At 37.9% G+C, this 15,870-nt stretch overlaps 1 protein-coding gene across 2 annotated transcripts in view; it reads left to right on the forward strand.

Annotated features, from left to right (window-relative positions):
• The window catches only part of TOX (thymocyte selection associated high mobility group box), a 216,823-nt gene that overhangs the window by 104,494 nt on the left and 96,459 nt on the right, over positions 1–15,870 (forward strand). For both annotated transcript variants that reach the window (XM_015855652.2, XM_015855653.3), the window contains exon 2: positions 9,181–9,246. In XM_015855652.2, coding sequence (XP_015711138.2) covers positions 9,181–9,246 — 66 coding nt within the window. The remainder of the gene's footprint in view (positions 1–9,180; positions 9,247–15,870) is intronic.

Consider the following 15,870-nt stretch of genomic DNA (forward strand, 5'->3'; position numbering starts at 1 on the left):
CAGTCGGTTTGCCACCTCTGAGAACATACTCAGGAAACTCTATGGTTCTTCCCCTTTCTCACAACCAGTGCAATAAATAGCGAGCTCACTTAGGGAACACAGCAATGTAAGGTCTAGTGTAGGTATTTATGACATAGATAAGAATCTGAAAGAAAACTTTGACACTGCTGCCTATACTCTTTGAAGTGATGATATGTCTTATAAATGGAAAATAAGACCAAAATGATCTAATTTTAGGAGAATCAAGTAGGGTATTTTCAAAACACTTCCACCTTGAAAGGCAGGCTGCAGGAATGGCATAGTGCAGTGCTAGCTTGCTATCATGCTTTGATCCAAGCACTGAAGCCTACACACATCAAAGTCATCTGGGTGCTCAGGGCAGAGAGAGTTTTGTTACAGTTTGTTGTGTTTTTTTTTCTCATTATAGACATCTGACAGCAGTTCTCTAGGAAGCAGCACCCTCACTGCATGCACTGCCTGCACCCATCCAGCTCATTGCTCACTCCAGTGAGCCATGGAGATTGGGGCAGATTCCTTCCTAACTCCACCTGGGAGCAGAAAGCACCTGCTGGTATCATAGCTACCTGCGAATGTGCCTAAGCAGGGCCTCCAATCACATTTTGACTCTCTCAGGAAGGGCATATGCCCCTTGAAGATGATACTTACCCTGCATAAAAGTAAAAGATGTGTCCAAGGCGGCAAAGGTGTCTGTTCTGCGACAAGAGGAGCAGGTGACAATATGCTTAGCCAGCACATCAATGTACTTGAATTAGTTAAATGTGTCCTACCCAACATTCATAGTTTAGACAATATGTATGAGAACGAAAACATAGGATTCATAAGGGGTTTTCCTAATACTTCACTCTTGAATTAATTAAATTAATATAAAAATAATAATAATCTTGGGACACATCAGTTATTCTTTACGGCTTTGCATGAGAAACTTTCTGTGACCTGGAGGGCCCTTAGTGCTGTAAGCGGGACAAGGCTTCTCCATGACCTTCCAGCCTGCAGTGTTTGACCTGTCTTGGGCCATACAGGTACATCCAGCTCTGCAAAGTGGTTTAATTTCTTTTTCGTATGGTGCTGCGTTCAGATGTTTTCACCCAACACCAACAGTCTATTCTTTCAAAAGACATTTGTGGAAGGAGGGAGGGAAGATGGAAGAACACTGACAATCAAAGTCAATGATACTAGATTGTTTTCTGACAATTTTCCTGTGATACTCCTTCAGCAAGGTGTCAAGCCCTTTCCTGGAAAGGTTGCCTGTCTGGAATATATTACTATAACCTGTCTTGGGCAAATTTAAACACGTGTTCAGTGCAGAATACAAAATGGAGTTTGGGAGACAAAACAGTTTCAATTTAATACAGATATGCCACTCTCCCAAACTGTATGGGAAAGGAGGTTTTCCATCATGCAACGCTGTTTACAGATCATCTCTTTTATGTTTGATAGTTCATAACAAAATCAGCTGTTTCTTTAGCCTGGTCATTTGTTGATTTATGTTGCATCCCATCTTTATTTTTGTCTCAGTTAAGCATCTCTGAGGAAAATAAAACATCATTCTGTTTGTCATTGAGCCACCTGCAACAGACTACTCTTGTCATTTGGTTTAAAATGTACAAAATTACCTAGTTTTAAAGCTTTTTCAGTATTAGTGACTTCTAGATAATATTAGTAACAAATGGTATATATAAGCTGTAAGCAATAAGATCACTAAATCTCTAGAAATGAATAATCTTTTTCTGTAATGTTCTTCTGACGTTTTTCTAAAATATAATAAATTGTGTTGCAGGTCTATTAGAGCAAGGTGAGCTGTAGTTAAAGGGTTTGGCTAAAGCTTAAAATTTAATCTGGTTTCCAGTTCAGTCTAGGGTGGTAGAAATTTGTATTCAGATTACAATTAATAACACAGGCTTTGAAGATTGTTAAGATCCTTCAAAGAAACAAGGATGGCTAGTCCATGTGTCTTCACACAGCAGCTGAACTTATTAAATACAGCGTTTTTTACCAATCAGATTATTTCTTTCCTTGCTTCTTATCCTTTATTTCAGAGTATTTCTGCTGAGATACAACCTGTACATGAAATGCTGTGGATGGGTTGAGGGGAAGCAACAAGGGACAAGTTTATTTTGGCTTGAAAAGCCATATCTGCTAGTGTTCATCATGCTTCTATGCCTACACTGCAGCTGGACAAGCTGTAGTACTATCACATTGTGTTGCTTTCCAGTATAAACTAGTTTAAGTTTAGGTCAGCACTGAGGCAAAGTACCATGGAATTAATGGTTTTTTTTTTTATTTTTAACCTTAGGTAGCGTAACTATACCTGCAGAACTTTGGGCACATATAGCTACGGGTATAAAGAGAAAGCAAATGGGCACTTCTCTCAGAAAATAGGAAGTGTGGCTGAAAAGGAAGCAAAATATACCCTTGCTTCTCCCAGCAACAGCAAAGTTGTGAAAGCAAAGTGTGAGGTAGCGAGGAGGCAGTGATAAAAAGAGGAGAGGGGATTAATTTTCCCTGTAATCCAGATAGCACAGATAACCCTTGTGATGAAGACAAAGTGAATAATGAACAATAAATATTCTTTAAGTTTGGTTCTCCATTTGATGATATGTAGCCTGGTCATAATATATTTGTGACAGAGTCATATTTAAAGAGTAAAAGAAAAATAAAATACAATCTTTGCAGGCTCATTACTTCATAATCATCATTATGAGCAAATGCTGGCAGATTTGCCTGCGATGTAAGTCAGGGAATGAAAACAGGTTTACTGTCACTGTGCAGCTGATGCTGTGCCATGCTCATTGGAGACCGAAGTCAACTTTGGATCCTTGGCTAAATCCATGTCTGATAAAACAATCTTTCCATTCTGGACGTTTGCTGAACTCTATCACAGCTCTTGTAGCAGTAAAAGTCAGGCAGTGTTTATGTAAGTTTCTAACTTACATGAATAAATTGCATTTTATAGCACTGCTTGGATATTTTGTGGGTGTTGCTTGCCAAATGTCTTTCCAAATTGTCTTACAATATGGTTATTCTCTGGGCAATTCTTAATGACCATGTGATAGTGTTGCCTACATATTTTATTTCTAATAATTACTTAAAGTGTATGATGAATTCTGAATATACGCTGAAAACAGCTCCCAGTTATATATATTTTCATATTAAAATGCAGTCACATTCTTAGTTTACTCTCACCCAAACTTCTCATGCGGTTACACTTTAATATGAAAAGAAATGTTGTCAAGAGTAGTTATTATCACACATCAGAATATTGTATTAGAGTTCACTTTTAATAGATTAAAATGAAAGATTTTGAAGTCTGCCCTTAATGATACTGAATGTTCTTGGAGATGCACTGGGAAAGCTTTAGATGAAATGTCATATGATATATATACATCATACATAGGTTTACAAAAGGCAGTTCATTTAACTGCCTTTGCTTGTATTTCATCTCTTGTTTGGATGAATCATCCACAGGTTAATTGATGCTTGTGCAGTCTATTTGCTTGAAATCAAGCACAGTGAGTAGCAGGGAAGTGTGTAGGAAATACAAGGTTCTTGTAAACATGGGATGATGATTAAAATAAGGTGATTTTGGTAGCATTATTGGAGCTGTCTTTGGGTCATATCCACAGACTTGTTGATTCACTGTCTACTTGGATAGGCTGCTTGAACTGCTGTCTCAATGCAGTACGAGGTAGGGATCTTACGACTTAAACTGTCCTGGAGGAGAATTAACAGATAAAATGGTGCAGAACCTGCAAGTTAAAAAGCAGTATATAGAGTGGTGAAATAAGTAGATATTGGAGAAAGTATTAATTTCTCAAGTTTAAGGGGCTTGTTTTGGAAGTTTGATGCACCTGCGATAAAGAAGTTACAGGATTTTCTAGCTGATAAAATTGTCAACTTTTTTTTTTTTTTTTTTTTTTTTTTTCCCATGATATATTGTATCAGTGTGGTCTAGTCTGGTGTTTCTGGAGGTGTCAGTGCACTGCATCAGCATCTCCGAACTTCTTTTTGTTATTGAAGGCTTGTACATTTTATTTTATCATGAATTTGTAGAACCATAAAATATCTGGAGTTGGAAGGGAACCACAAGGATCACTGAGGCCAACTCCTGGCTCCACACTGGACCATCTAAAACAAAAACTGTTGCTGTCAACCCAAATCCCCAGATTTGTTTCCATGGGGCTGTTCTCCACCCTGTACATATATCCCGGGCTGTCCCATCCCAGGCACAGAATCTTTCTTTCCTGAAGTGGCCTCAAGTTGAGCCAGGACGAGTTTAGGTTGGATATTAGGAAGAACTTCTTTACAGAAAGGGTAGTTAAGTACTGGAATAGGCTCCCCAGGGAGGTGGTTGTATCGCCATCCCTGGATGTGTTTAAGAGCCGTTTGGATGTGGTACTCAGGGATATGATTTAATGTAGGGTTTTTAGAGTTAGGGTTCTGGTTAGGCTGCGGTTGGACTTGATGATCTTCAAGGTCTTTTCCAACCTGGGTAATTCTATGATTCTATGAAACTTCATGCAGTTGGTGATGGGCCTATCCTCAAGTTTGTCAAGATCACTCTGCAAGGCTCCTCCACCCACGACAGAATCAGCAGCTTCTCCCAGTTTAGTGTCATCCCCAGACTTGCTTGGTTTACCTTCAAATCCTGTAACCAAGTCATTGTTGAAATCATTAAAGAGAACTGGCCCTAAAATGGAACTCCACTTGTGACTGGCTGCCAGTCTGGTGTTCTGTGACTCTTGGAGCCTGATCTATCTGACAAATGTTCACTCACTGCACTATTAACTGTTTTACTAGCTATATGCTGAACATTTTGTCCAAAAGGATACTGAGAAAAGTGTGTTAATGAAAGCTTTGCTACCAAAAATATTACATCAGCTGGCTTCTCTTGGTCAATTAGGTGAGCAATCTTGTCATAAAAGGATATTAAATTTTTTAAACAGGACTTTCCTGTTATGAACCCGTATTGGATGTTACCAATGACTGCACTGTCTTTCAGGTATTTTTCAACAACACCCAGAATAATATTCTCTATAATTTTGCTAGGCACTAAAGCAAGGCCAGGATCTTCTTTCTTGCCTTTCTTGAAAATCGGGATATCTGCTGGCTTCCAGTCACCTGGGACCTTCACACATTCCTGAGACTGCTGAAAAATAATTGAGTGGTCTCTCAGTGATATCAGCCAGCTCTTTGAGTACCCTGGGATGAATAGCATTGGGCCCAAAAACTTATATGCGACCAGCTGGAGCAGCGAATCCCACCCATATTTGGGGATGGCTGGGAGTTCTTCATTATTGCAGTCAAAGTCCTCCAACTTGGGGCACCATTGTGCCTGGGACCCATCATCATGTTGAAGGCAGAGGTGAAGAAAGTACTGAATGTCTCTGCTTTCTGTGATCCCTATTTTCGAGATGACCATCCTAATTAAGTAATGGACCAAGGTTATTTCTGGACCTCTTTTTGCTGTTAACGTACTTTTTTGAAAAGACCTTTGTATTGTCACCCACAGTAGTGGCTGGCTACCAGTCTAAATGGGGTGGGTCATAGAGGTCATCTGTATTCCACACTTTTTTGATAGAGATGATGAATAAACTCAATACTGAAGTAAACCTTTTCTTTTCTTTATTTCTTTTTTGTTTTTTTTCAACAACTTTGGTTTACATAAATCATAATTTCCTTTAGAAAGATTTTAGTAAACGTTAATAACTTATTCCTAAACAACTGCTGTAGAAAATGTATGTATATATGCTTTCTCCTTCAAGTTTACAGTTGGTTTGCAGGCTTGTGTCTGATGTCTTCAGGACCACCAAGGAGTCATGTACCACACTGCACTTGTGCTGTAAATGTTTTTACATTTACAGCATTTACTATAGCTGTAAATGTTGTACAAGTACTAACACGGGGGGCACTGTTAGTGCCATCTAATACAGCCTGCATTCTGCAAAACACTATAAAAACCACATTCCATCTTATTAAACCATACAACCTGATATACACTATTTTATGCATGCTTCTAACTAAGTTTAAATAGTACAGTGACTAAATTCCATGCTCAAATATTGGAGAAATTAGGTAATAAATCAAACATCTTCTGGGAATTTTTAGATGTTAATAGGCCTCTCTGATTTTGCAGACATTATGTATCAATATATTTTTTTTCTGAGAATTTACCCTATCAAACTTATCCAAAATGTTGCATAAAATCATTTCTCATTTATCGCAGTAAAGGCTAGGAGGTTTAACTTCAGGTATGGGTTGTTTTTGTTTTTTTTCTACTTTCATTGAGGTGTAGTTACTTTAAGTTTGCAGACCATATTAGAACTGAAGAATTTCAGAGCTAAATAGAGGGCCACAAGCAATTGGAAATGCTGAGATTAAAGATCCTACCAGTGCTTGGAGCATTGGTAGTAGCAAGACACTGATCAGATAGATAGGAAAGTGGTCCAAGGACAACACAAAGAATGATGCACATTTCCAAGGTTCATGGAAAAATGCCTTTAGCTAAATTTTTATGTCAATGCAGATTTGGTTATTGCAAGCTTGGGAGGAAAGACAGATGACCAAACATCCAAAAGAAGGAAACAGTAGTATACTGAAAGATTAGTATAGTTAACTAAGAGTCTTTTCTCAAATCAAAGGCTCAGGTGTTACAAAAGGCAAAAAAACTTTATTAAATTAAAATTATAAATTAAAGAAAGCCAGGTGTCCAATTAACAGCCAAAGAAAGAATTTTATGCAGGATTATTGCAATGGAGTATATCATATATGAATTATGGCAATGCTTGTAATGCAGAGTAGCAAGTATATGATTTTTACAAGGGAAATTAAAAATGGGAAACTCAAGGAATCATGGTTTCTAAGACAGGTATAACCACCATAACTAGCTAATTTAACTAATTAGTCTAATTAATTAGACTAATTTTAGTCTGTTCACAGTATTTATCACAAATATGATATAGAATGCATTTTTTTCTAAAAAATATATATTAAAATTAATTCTAAAATCTCCAAGAAACCATGACTTTGTTGTTGATAAAATGCCTAATTAATATCTAAAATGGGAACCTTATTTCAGAAGTGTATTCCTTTAACTTCCATCTCTCAACTCTAAATCTCATTACGTTGCTGTCAGAAAGACTGACGTTTTGCTATCAGACATCTTTCTGGAGTCTAAGTACCAATTGCAGTGATCAGGGCACTTTTCAGTCTTTTGCCTGACGAAGTGAATGAGTTGAGCCCTTGCTGGCCTTATACTCGAGTGGTTGGTTTCCAATAGCAGGCTGTAAAATACCTCCTCAGAATTTGATCTTTCCATTTATTTTCTGGGGAAAAAATAAAGAAACAACCTTTTAGTCCATTGTTCAACCAATCCAAATGCTGAAAATGCTCTCGAAGATTCTGCCTTGAATGCAAATAAATAGGAATGCTTTTGAATGAGGATCCTGAAAGAAATAGTAGGTATAACCAAAAACAAAACAAACACACACACACAAGAACAAACGAACAAAACCCAATAAAATAAACTTGAATAAACAAAAAGGTAGTCAGTCCCTGTTTTTAAGGTCCTTAGCTAACTGCCTCTGTTCCACCAGACTTTAGAAATGCTGAACTTCCTATGACAGATCTGTGTCTCTAACATCATATTTTCCCTCCATGAAAACAGGGATTCTAACAGATAAGCTGTGACTATCTCTTAAGTTGCTGTCCAGGAAGGGCAGACCACTGTCTGCTGTGCCAATAGCTCAGACATATTCATTTTTTACTCTTGCTGTTACGAGGCTTGTAGCCTCTGGCAGAAGAGGGAGAACAGCTGAAAGCTGAAACCTTTACAGCTGCTTTAGCAAAACTTGTGGAATTATCTGTCAAAGCCACTGTCTGACTTCGTCTCCTTGTGGGTAGAATATCCTGAAAGCTCAGGATGAAATGAACAATGTCCATAGGAAATTCACTACCACCTTCTGTAGGAGTAAAGGAAGCTCAGTCTGTGTTGTTGATTTTTTGAAAATGTCTCTGCATCATTGAAAATAGCATCTCATTTCCAAAATGTGTCACTCTAAACATTCACAGAAGGGGTCAGGTGTAAGTTATTTCAAACAGACCTTGTAACAGCTGGAAATCTATGGTTGATGGCTGGTGATGGGGATTCCTGCTGTTGTGAATTTCTACTTGAAAGGTTTAAAAAGATTTTCCCTACTTTCTGAATGGACGCTGGTGCTGTAGTTACCCTCTTGGCACTGCCACTTGAGTAAGCATGGCAGAAGTTCTGTGGGGGCATTTTCCAGATGGGAATCCAATCTTAATGATTCAATGATTACGTAAGAAATCAGTAGTTTTATACTTCTTTGTGTTGTTATAGGATGAGGCTTCGGTTCTGACAGTTTTTCTCCACCTAGACCCGCAGTTTTTAAACATTTCCTTTCTATCACATTTTTGTAACTTTTTAATTGCAGTTGAGGAGAGAAATAGAACAAGAAATTGCTTCGTATATGTTACCATGACTGGTATTTAACATTTATTGAAGGATATTTTTGCAGTTCTAATTATGAAAGTTCACTTTATTCACATGTTGAGCAAACTATCCTTTTAAGCTATGCATTCTGGATATACTGTTTCATACATTCAGACGTCTGAAAGCTATTTGGAAATGTATTTTCTACTTTCTGGTATGAGTACATTTCAGTATGAGGGGGCTTAATTTGTTTTGAAATCTCAACTCTTGTTCTGTTCAAAAGATAAAGTTGGAATACATTAAGATGCATTTTAGTGTGGTTTCTATTCTCATCTTCCTTTTCCCAGTAACTGTACAATTCATTTAGCACTTCATTACAACCAACAGCAATATGTATACATGATGCACAAAATGAGCCATTTTGTTTTAAAACAGATTGCAGATGAAAGGGAACCATTCATTTCTTGCTTGCTAGCTGTAATTACTAGAGCGCTAATTACTCCAAATCACTGACATCCAGGGTCAATAAGGATGACAACAGGAACATCAAAGACAAGATGCACATGCACAATTAGAAGTCTCTAAAATCAGGCTATAATATTGGTTTATGGCTACTCTTTTTTTTTGTTTGTTTGTTTAGTTGGTTTTTTTTCAGTCACTGATGAAAAATATTCTAGTTTTCTAAATGTTTACTATTATTTCCTTTGCAGTTTGACGGTGAGAACATGTACATGAGTATGACAGAGCCGAGCCAGGACTACGTGCCAGCCAGCCAGGTGGGTTAATTAATCTTCTCTGCCTTGTTTCAAATTGTAATTAAACAAATTCAAAGAATTGCATTGCAAATGAGTGGCACTATCAGTAACTGCTGCAATCAGGAATAATCATAATTTATAAACAAAGCGTTTAAGCCTTGTTTCCAGTTAATGAGATAGAGTTGATAAAACAGCAGAGTTGGCGTTTGTTGAAAGATACTACCTTGTTTCCTCTCCAGAATGCAAGCAGCTGTTTTGCCAGCATGATCTTTCCTAAACAGTTGTTTTACCTTCAGGAAATAAAGTCTTTACAGGTGCATGTTATTTGTTTATCTGACTGCAGACAAGTTAATCATTATAAGCTACACATGTCACAAATAGCTTTAATTACCACTCCTAGGCCAGTTGTAGTTGAAGAATTGCATTTTTAACACGAACGGTATGGCTTAGGAGCATTGCCAGTGTTACAGCATTAGCAGCGTGGCTAGGAAAAATGGCTTAGTCTCCTTTAGCTTTCAGCCCAAGAGGTGATCTGTGATGCAGATATTTGTGAATATTTTTTAGGCCCTATTTTGGAGAACCATACTCTAAATTCTAGTACTGGATGTGTGCTTTAAAATTCTTTCACAAACATTTCCACTTGAGCCGTTCACTGCTATAGATTTCTATAAATCTAAATAATTTAATTTCTTAAAATGCCAAGTTAATTCTGTGTTAGTACATGATGGTGATACTGGTGCTGGTCAGTTACGCTGTGTCAGGGAAATCAACCTGTGTAATTGAACTTGTGGTCTAGGTCATGCAGTGTCTCAGACCAAGCAGTGGCTAGCGTGATACACCTCTTTCCAACAAGACTGAGGGATAACGTGAAGCTCTCTTATTAGGTGGGAAGTGCATTTGGCTGCAAAGTAAATGTGTGTAGGTGAGCTGGGTGTAATTTAGAAATCAGCAGCTCTGGAAAGTGACAGGACACTCAGATGAAATGTCCTCATGAAGTGGAGTTCTTCGAATGGTCAAAACAGGCTACTTAGTCAGAGCGCATAGAATGCAGTTGCACTTGTGGCCTGGGAAGCAGGAAGCTGTGTGAGATGAATTGTACTGTTCAGTCAGGACGACCATCTTCAGAACGTTCCACCATGTTGCTTCCAAGTCTTCTGTTGAAGTTACTGTCAAAATACCTTTGGAGACCAACTGTACTTTGCATTTATGATTTGTACATGATTCAGCTTATTCGACTAAGAACTCTCCAAGATCCAGAGGTAGTTTAGAACAGAATTGTTTGATTAAAAAATGAAAAATTATATTATTAATTTTTCTCCTACCATTAATCCAAGAACTGTACTGACAAGTTTTAGTATTATTATTAGATTAAAGCAGCATAGTATCATCTCATTTATGCCTTAAGGGTTTTGAAGTGCAAGGGCTAATTGAATTTGTTTGAAACAGTAGAAATACAAACTCTGTGAATGATTGCTGTTATAAGGCAGCTGCTACCTCACAGAGAATCATTACATATATCTTAAATAGTTTTGAACAAAGAATTGCAAATCTACATTATACATCAGAATTATTTTTCTGCAGTTGATATTTTTGTACTGTGTGTGTGCATGTAGTTTAAATAATTTAAACAGCATATTGAAAAATTAAGAGCATAAGTTTTAATCTTTTATGCAGTTTCTGCATGTGCTAACAAGGCTCAGATCCATAGAGATATTTATGCATCTAACGTGCTGATTTTAATGGGTTCTTAAGGTACCTTTAAAGATCCAGGGTTAGATATTTTAAGTGCAAATGATTTTGTCTTCAAGGAAAACGGTCTTTCAGTTCTGACATTTCCAAATTCAAAGGTGTTAGAAAACTGTTTACTTAATAAGGGCTGGAACCAGTAAAGGGCTTATATACTTAGAAACTCACTGTGGCAAAGCCTAGCTTTTGGGTGTCCAGCTCCTGAGCGGAATTTAAACCCCAGATTACTTGTCTGAACTCTGTCCTTTGCTGAGCAATCCATGTGGCAAGGAGCTACTACAAAAGCCAGGCACACACAGTGCCCATTTAAGAAAAGTTATCAGCCTTCAGTTGTTGCACTGTCTGTTCTCTCCTAATGCTGCAGACATCTTACACCACTGCAGTGGATTTTTTAAGGGAATATATGTGAAAGCCTGTAATAATAATTTAATACTAAAAACCCCTAATCCTAGGAGGAGGAAAATGGTTGGGTATTGGAAATCCTGCCTCTCTCTTGTTTAGTTAATAAACTGCATAAGAAACCTTCCCAAACCTGTTCCTGATGTAGGTAACTGCTGGTAATTCTTTTAAGGAACGGAGCAATTCTTTGTTGATGTTATTTGATAGGTCCTCGCTGACCACTGTAATGTGATGCAGTTCTAATCTCTGGTGTAAACATTTAGTGGTCACCCAAAATTAGTGAACTGGACACCATTTAGTAGCCAGTGTGCTGTTCAAGGTGGATTATTTTTCAGGAAAAGTAAGATATTCACTGCTGTGAAAATAAAACATGAAAGACTGGGTGTGTTACAGGATAGGGTGAGGAAAAAGGAGGAATATGACTATATATCCTGATTTTTTTCTATTTTCATATCTATTTGCTCGTTTTCCTCTCATTGTTACTGCATGTAAAAAAACTCTAGTCCTGTAAAAAGAGATGAGGAAATTTTCTCTCCCAAATAAAACTCTAGTCACTTAATCCACAGAGTTTTCTGTTTCCATTTTCCAGCTGTGCTCACAAGTTTTGAAGTTGCATGACTTCAGGGAAAGGAGTGCAGGCTTCTTCCCATCCCCAGTAACTCAAATGTTCCCTTGGGAGGTCAGAGGTGAGGATTAGAAACCAGTCAGAATAAGTGAATTCAGTTGTCTGCTTCGCTCAATAGATGCACATCTGTTAACAAAAATATGAATCCCATGTTAGGAGAGGCTGTATCAGAAACTTTTATTTAAGCTCTGATCATGATGACTGGGTCAGGTGTGAGCATCATTTTCTGATTTCAGAGTATGACCCAGCTTATTTTGGAGGTATGTTGGCAGACTGGGTCATGATACAGAGCATCAGAGAGCAAGGAATTTCCTTTAATCTCTCATCAGGATTACATGACTAGATAGGCAAGATTTTGGGGGTCTCGGTACATGCTGACATACATCCTTTCTTATGGGTCCAACCCTGAGAAGTGAGCTTTGCCTGTTTTGCCTTTCTAAGCCTTATCTCTTCTCCTAAGATGTAGCATTTCAAGAGATCTGGAGGCTATAAGATGAAGTGTGTTGCAGAATGAAATAAAATGTAGGCATCAGGAATGTTGCAATTGCTCCAAAAAAGCTAACTTTGCACTTCAGTTCTTTTTGTTTATTGTAAAGTGTTTATATCCAGAACAAACATCACCTTATATTATTTTAAGGGTTTTAATCAATGTATTGCCTTTAGGCTAACATAAATAAAACCTCAGCCATTGGACAGGAAAAAGAGAGTTTTGCTCCTTTTGCTGTGTAGCATCAAACATCTGCATAGCTTGGTAATCCAAGACAAGTTGGCTCACAGCATCCCTCAACAATTATCATTTCTGTTCAATTTTCAAATCAGTATATGCTTTGGGACTTATAGACTAAGTTGCTAAGTAGCAACATATGGCTCACTACTGTTCCTGTGATGTTGCTGCAAGCAAATAGCATAATTCTATACTTGAAATGATTTTTACAGAAAGGCAATGCTGGAGCTGAGCCAGAAGTGTAAGTATACAGTAAAAATTAATGATATTCTTTTAGACTGTCCCAAAAGGCTGTTTGGCAATGTTGTCTCTGTGTACATTTTATATATACGTGTAAGTACTGTATTTTTGTTACGATATATGTAGCACAGGACTCTGCACTGCAGGCATCTCCTAAATGAGTTATGCCAACCATATTAACAAACATATATAGTAAAACTACATGACATTTTCACTACTAATTGCACTTCAATTTGAAAATATTTATCATTTTAAAATAAAGCTATGCCAACTGCTCTGCATTTCAAATTCTCACAAATATATTGTTTTCTCCTCACACCTATAATTGGAATCTTGAAGATGAATTGTTCTTCATGTAATTTCTCCTCCTGTAATTTGTGGGTCTTGTACAATACAGAATAAAATTATATTGTTTATTTTACATTTTTTTCCTGGTCCCAATACATAATGTAATTCAGGACTCTTGTACAGAGCCTCAGTGCTCTTCTAAGGTTTCCTTAGGCTTTATAAATATTTAGATGTGATCCAAAGGGAAGGGAGAGGAACTGACCTGGAGCCAGTGATATGGGGCAGTATCTCAGTTGCCCTTATGGGAAAACATGAGCTACCTGAGGCAGAAGGGTAATACTCTTTGCACAGAGAAGGTATTTTCCTCCTTCCCAAAGGTATGACAGAGACACCTATGCATGACATATGTACATATCCTTTAGCGTAGCGGGCACTAATGATGTCAAAACTGTAAAAAGCACAGGGTACATTTTACTTTGTACAGCTCCAAAGTAAAAATAGATAGAACGACATCTGAGAAATTTTTCATGTTATTAGGAAAGTGTTCCTCTGCCTTTTGTTGCCATATGCACAACTGTAGATTTATCCCTAACTTCCTATTTGATATTTATACCCTAATTACTTATTGGGTTAGGTATTACTCATATGAAGTAGGAATGGATAAATGCTATATAGTAGATGTCCTTTCTTGTTCTCTGTTGTTCCTGTCATAGAATCAGATATTAACTTAGGTTGAAAGGGATCTTAAAGATCACCTAGTTCCAACACCCAAGTGTGGTGTGGGCATGGTTGCCACCCACCAGCTCAGCTGCCCAAGGCAGCATCCAGCCTGGCTTGAGCACCTTCAGGGATGGGGCACCCACAGCTCCTCTGGGCAGCCTGTGCCACTGCCACATCGCCTTCTGAGTGAGGAATTTCCTCCTAACGTCTAACCTAAATCTCCCTTATGTTAGTTTGAAATAATTCCCCTTGTCCTATTACTATCAAATTATGTAAAAAAAAAATTGTCTTCTTGCTCATAAAATGTCCTCAAGTGCTGGAAGGCTGTAACGTGGTCTCACTGGATACTTCTCCAGGCTGAGCAAGTCCAGCTCCCTCAGCCTGACTTTGTAGGAAAGGTGCTCCAGCCCTCTGATCATTGTCATGGTCCTCCTCTGGACCCATTGCAACAGCTGCACATCCTTCTGATGGTATGGGTCCCAAGGCCTGGATGCAGTACTCCAGAAGGGGCCTTACAAGGACGTAGCAGGGAAGGATACCCAACTCCCTCACCCTGCTGACCACTCCTCCCTCTTTTGTTGCAGTGCAGTCTTTCCAAAAGGCTCTTTGTCCTGTAGTGATACTTCCTCACCATTACGTTGCTGTCGTTGCAGCCATCAACTTCATACTGCGAAGCCCGGTGCAAAGTCTATGTGTGCTCCAAAGAAGATATAGCTCAGTTCTCATGGTTAGAGTAGTCTTCTGTAGGTTGATGGGTACACACTACCTTGGAGTGCAAGGTAATCCTACCCAAAATTTGGGAAGCCTTTCCTTTCTCATTAATAGAAAGGCTTCACACTGAGAGGGCAAAGACGCTTGATCTGTCTGCCGGTTGGCTGCAATTTAGTGCTCTTGTAGATCATATCCGCCTCTTTTCCTGGTCCACTATCTTGTGCATCCAAAAGTGCAATAACAACAGAAGGGATTTTACTTCCTGCCCCTCCATTTCTCTGTAGTAGCTGATAGAAGCAACTTTCCAAAATATTGGGATGTAAATTTAAATTGATTCAGTGAAAGAAAACCAACAGAAATCACTTTTATATTCTGAATGAGTGGTTGAAGAGAAAGGTGATGTAGCCCTTTCCCTTTTGTGTAGAATGTGATCTCTTAATATGCATTTGAGATCAGGTCCGGAGTCTGGAAAGTATTGTATCCTTGCTAACAGTACCTTAGTAGTTGCATTAACAAGACTGTGTGTGTGCGTATATGTATTATAAAACCATGTATGGTTGTCATTAGTGTTAACACAAAATGTGTGCACATGCACTGTGTATGTATTCATGGATAGGATTTTGTCTTCATATCCTTTTGTGATCAAGTGCATCAAATTTTATAAAAAATGTCAGAATTACAGCCTGTTGATCTGTGTTTAAAATCTTTTTCAAAGTTTACAAAAAAGACATAACTTAGCATCACTCTCCTTTACTAAAATTGATTTCAGCCATTCAGTAAGTATTGGACTTGTACTCCAACCAGAAGAAGAAATGTATATGACCCTACTTCTCTCTGAAAAATCCATTACTTAATTAAACCGTATTTTTACTTAATGCCTCTTTCAGCTAAAGCCGATTCTATAGCATATGTTGTGAAAACACAAAGAGGGCAAAATCTTTTCCCTAAGGATCCTAGGCAAACATACCCATAATTACAGGTGGATAAACAAGAGTCTCTCTCCAGCCTTCAAAAATCATTAGCATGGATCTGCAAAATTGAGATCACATCAGAAACCTTGGCAACTACAACATATTTTTCATCCCTTTATTCATCTTCTGACTATAGAATCTTTGCACTTATATTTTCTTTACAACGATGAAGTCTGAAAACTTTTTAATGAAAGCAGTTTTTGAGGGTAATTGCCTTGCTG

The sequence above is a fragment of the Coturnix japonica genome, chromosome 2, assembly GCF_054131305.1.
Source record: "Coturnix japonica strain WE chromosome 2, WE-NBRP24, whole genome shotgun sequence".
Taxonomy (NCBI): Eukaryota; Metazoa; Chordata; class Aves; order Galliformes; family Phasianidae; genus Coturnix; species Coturnix japonica.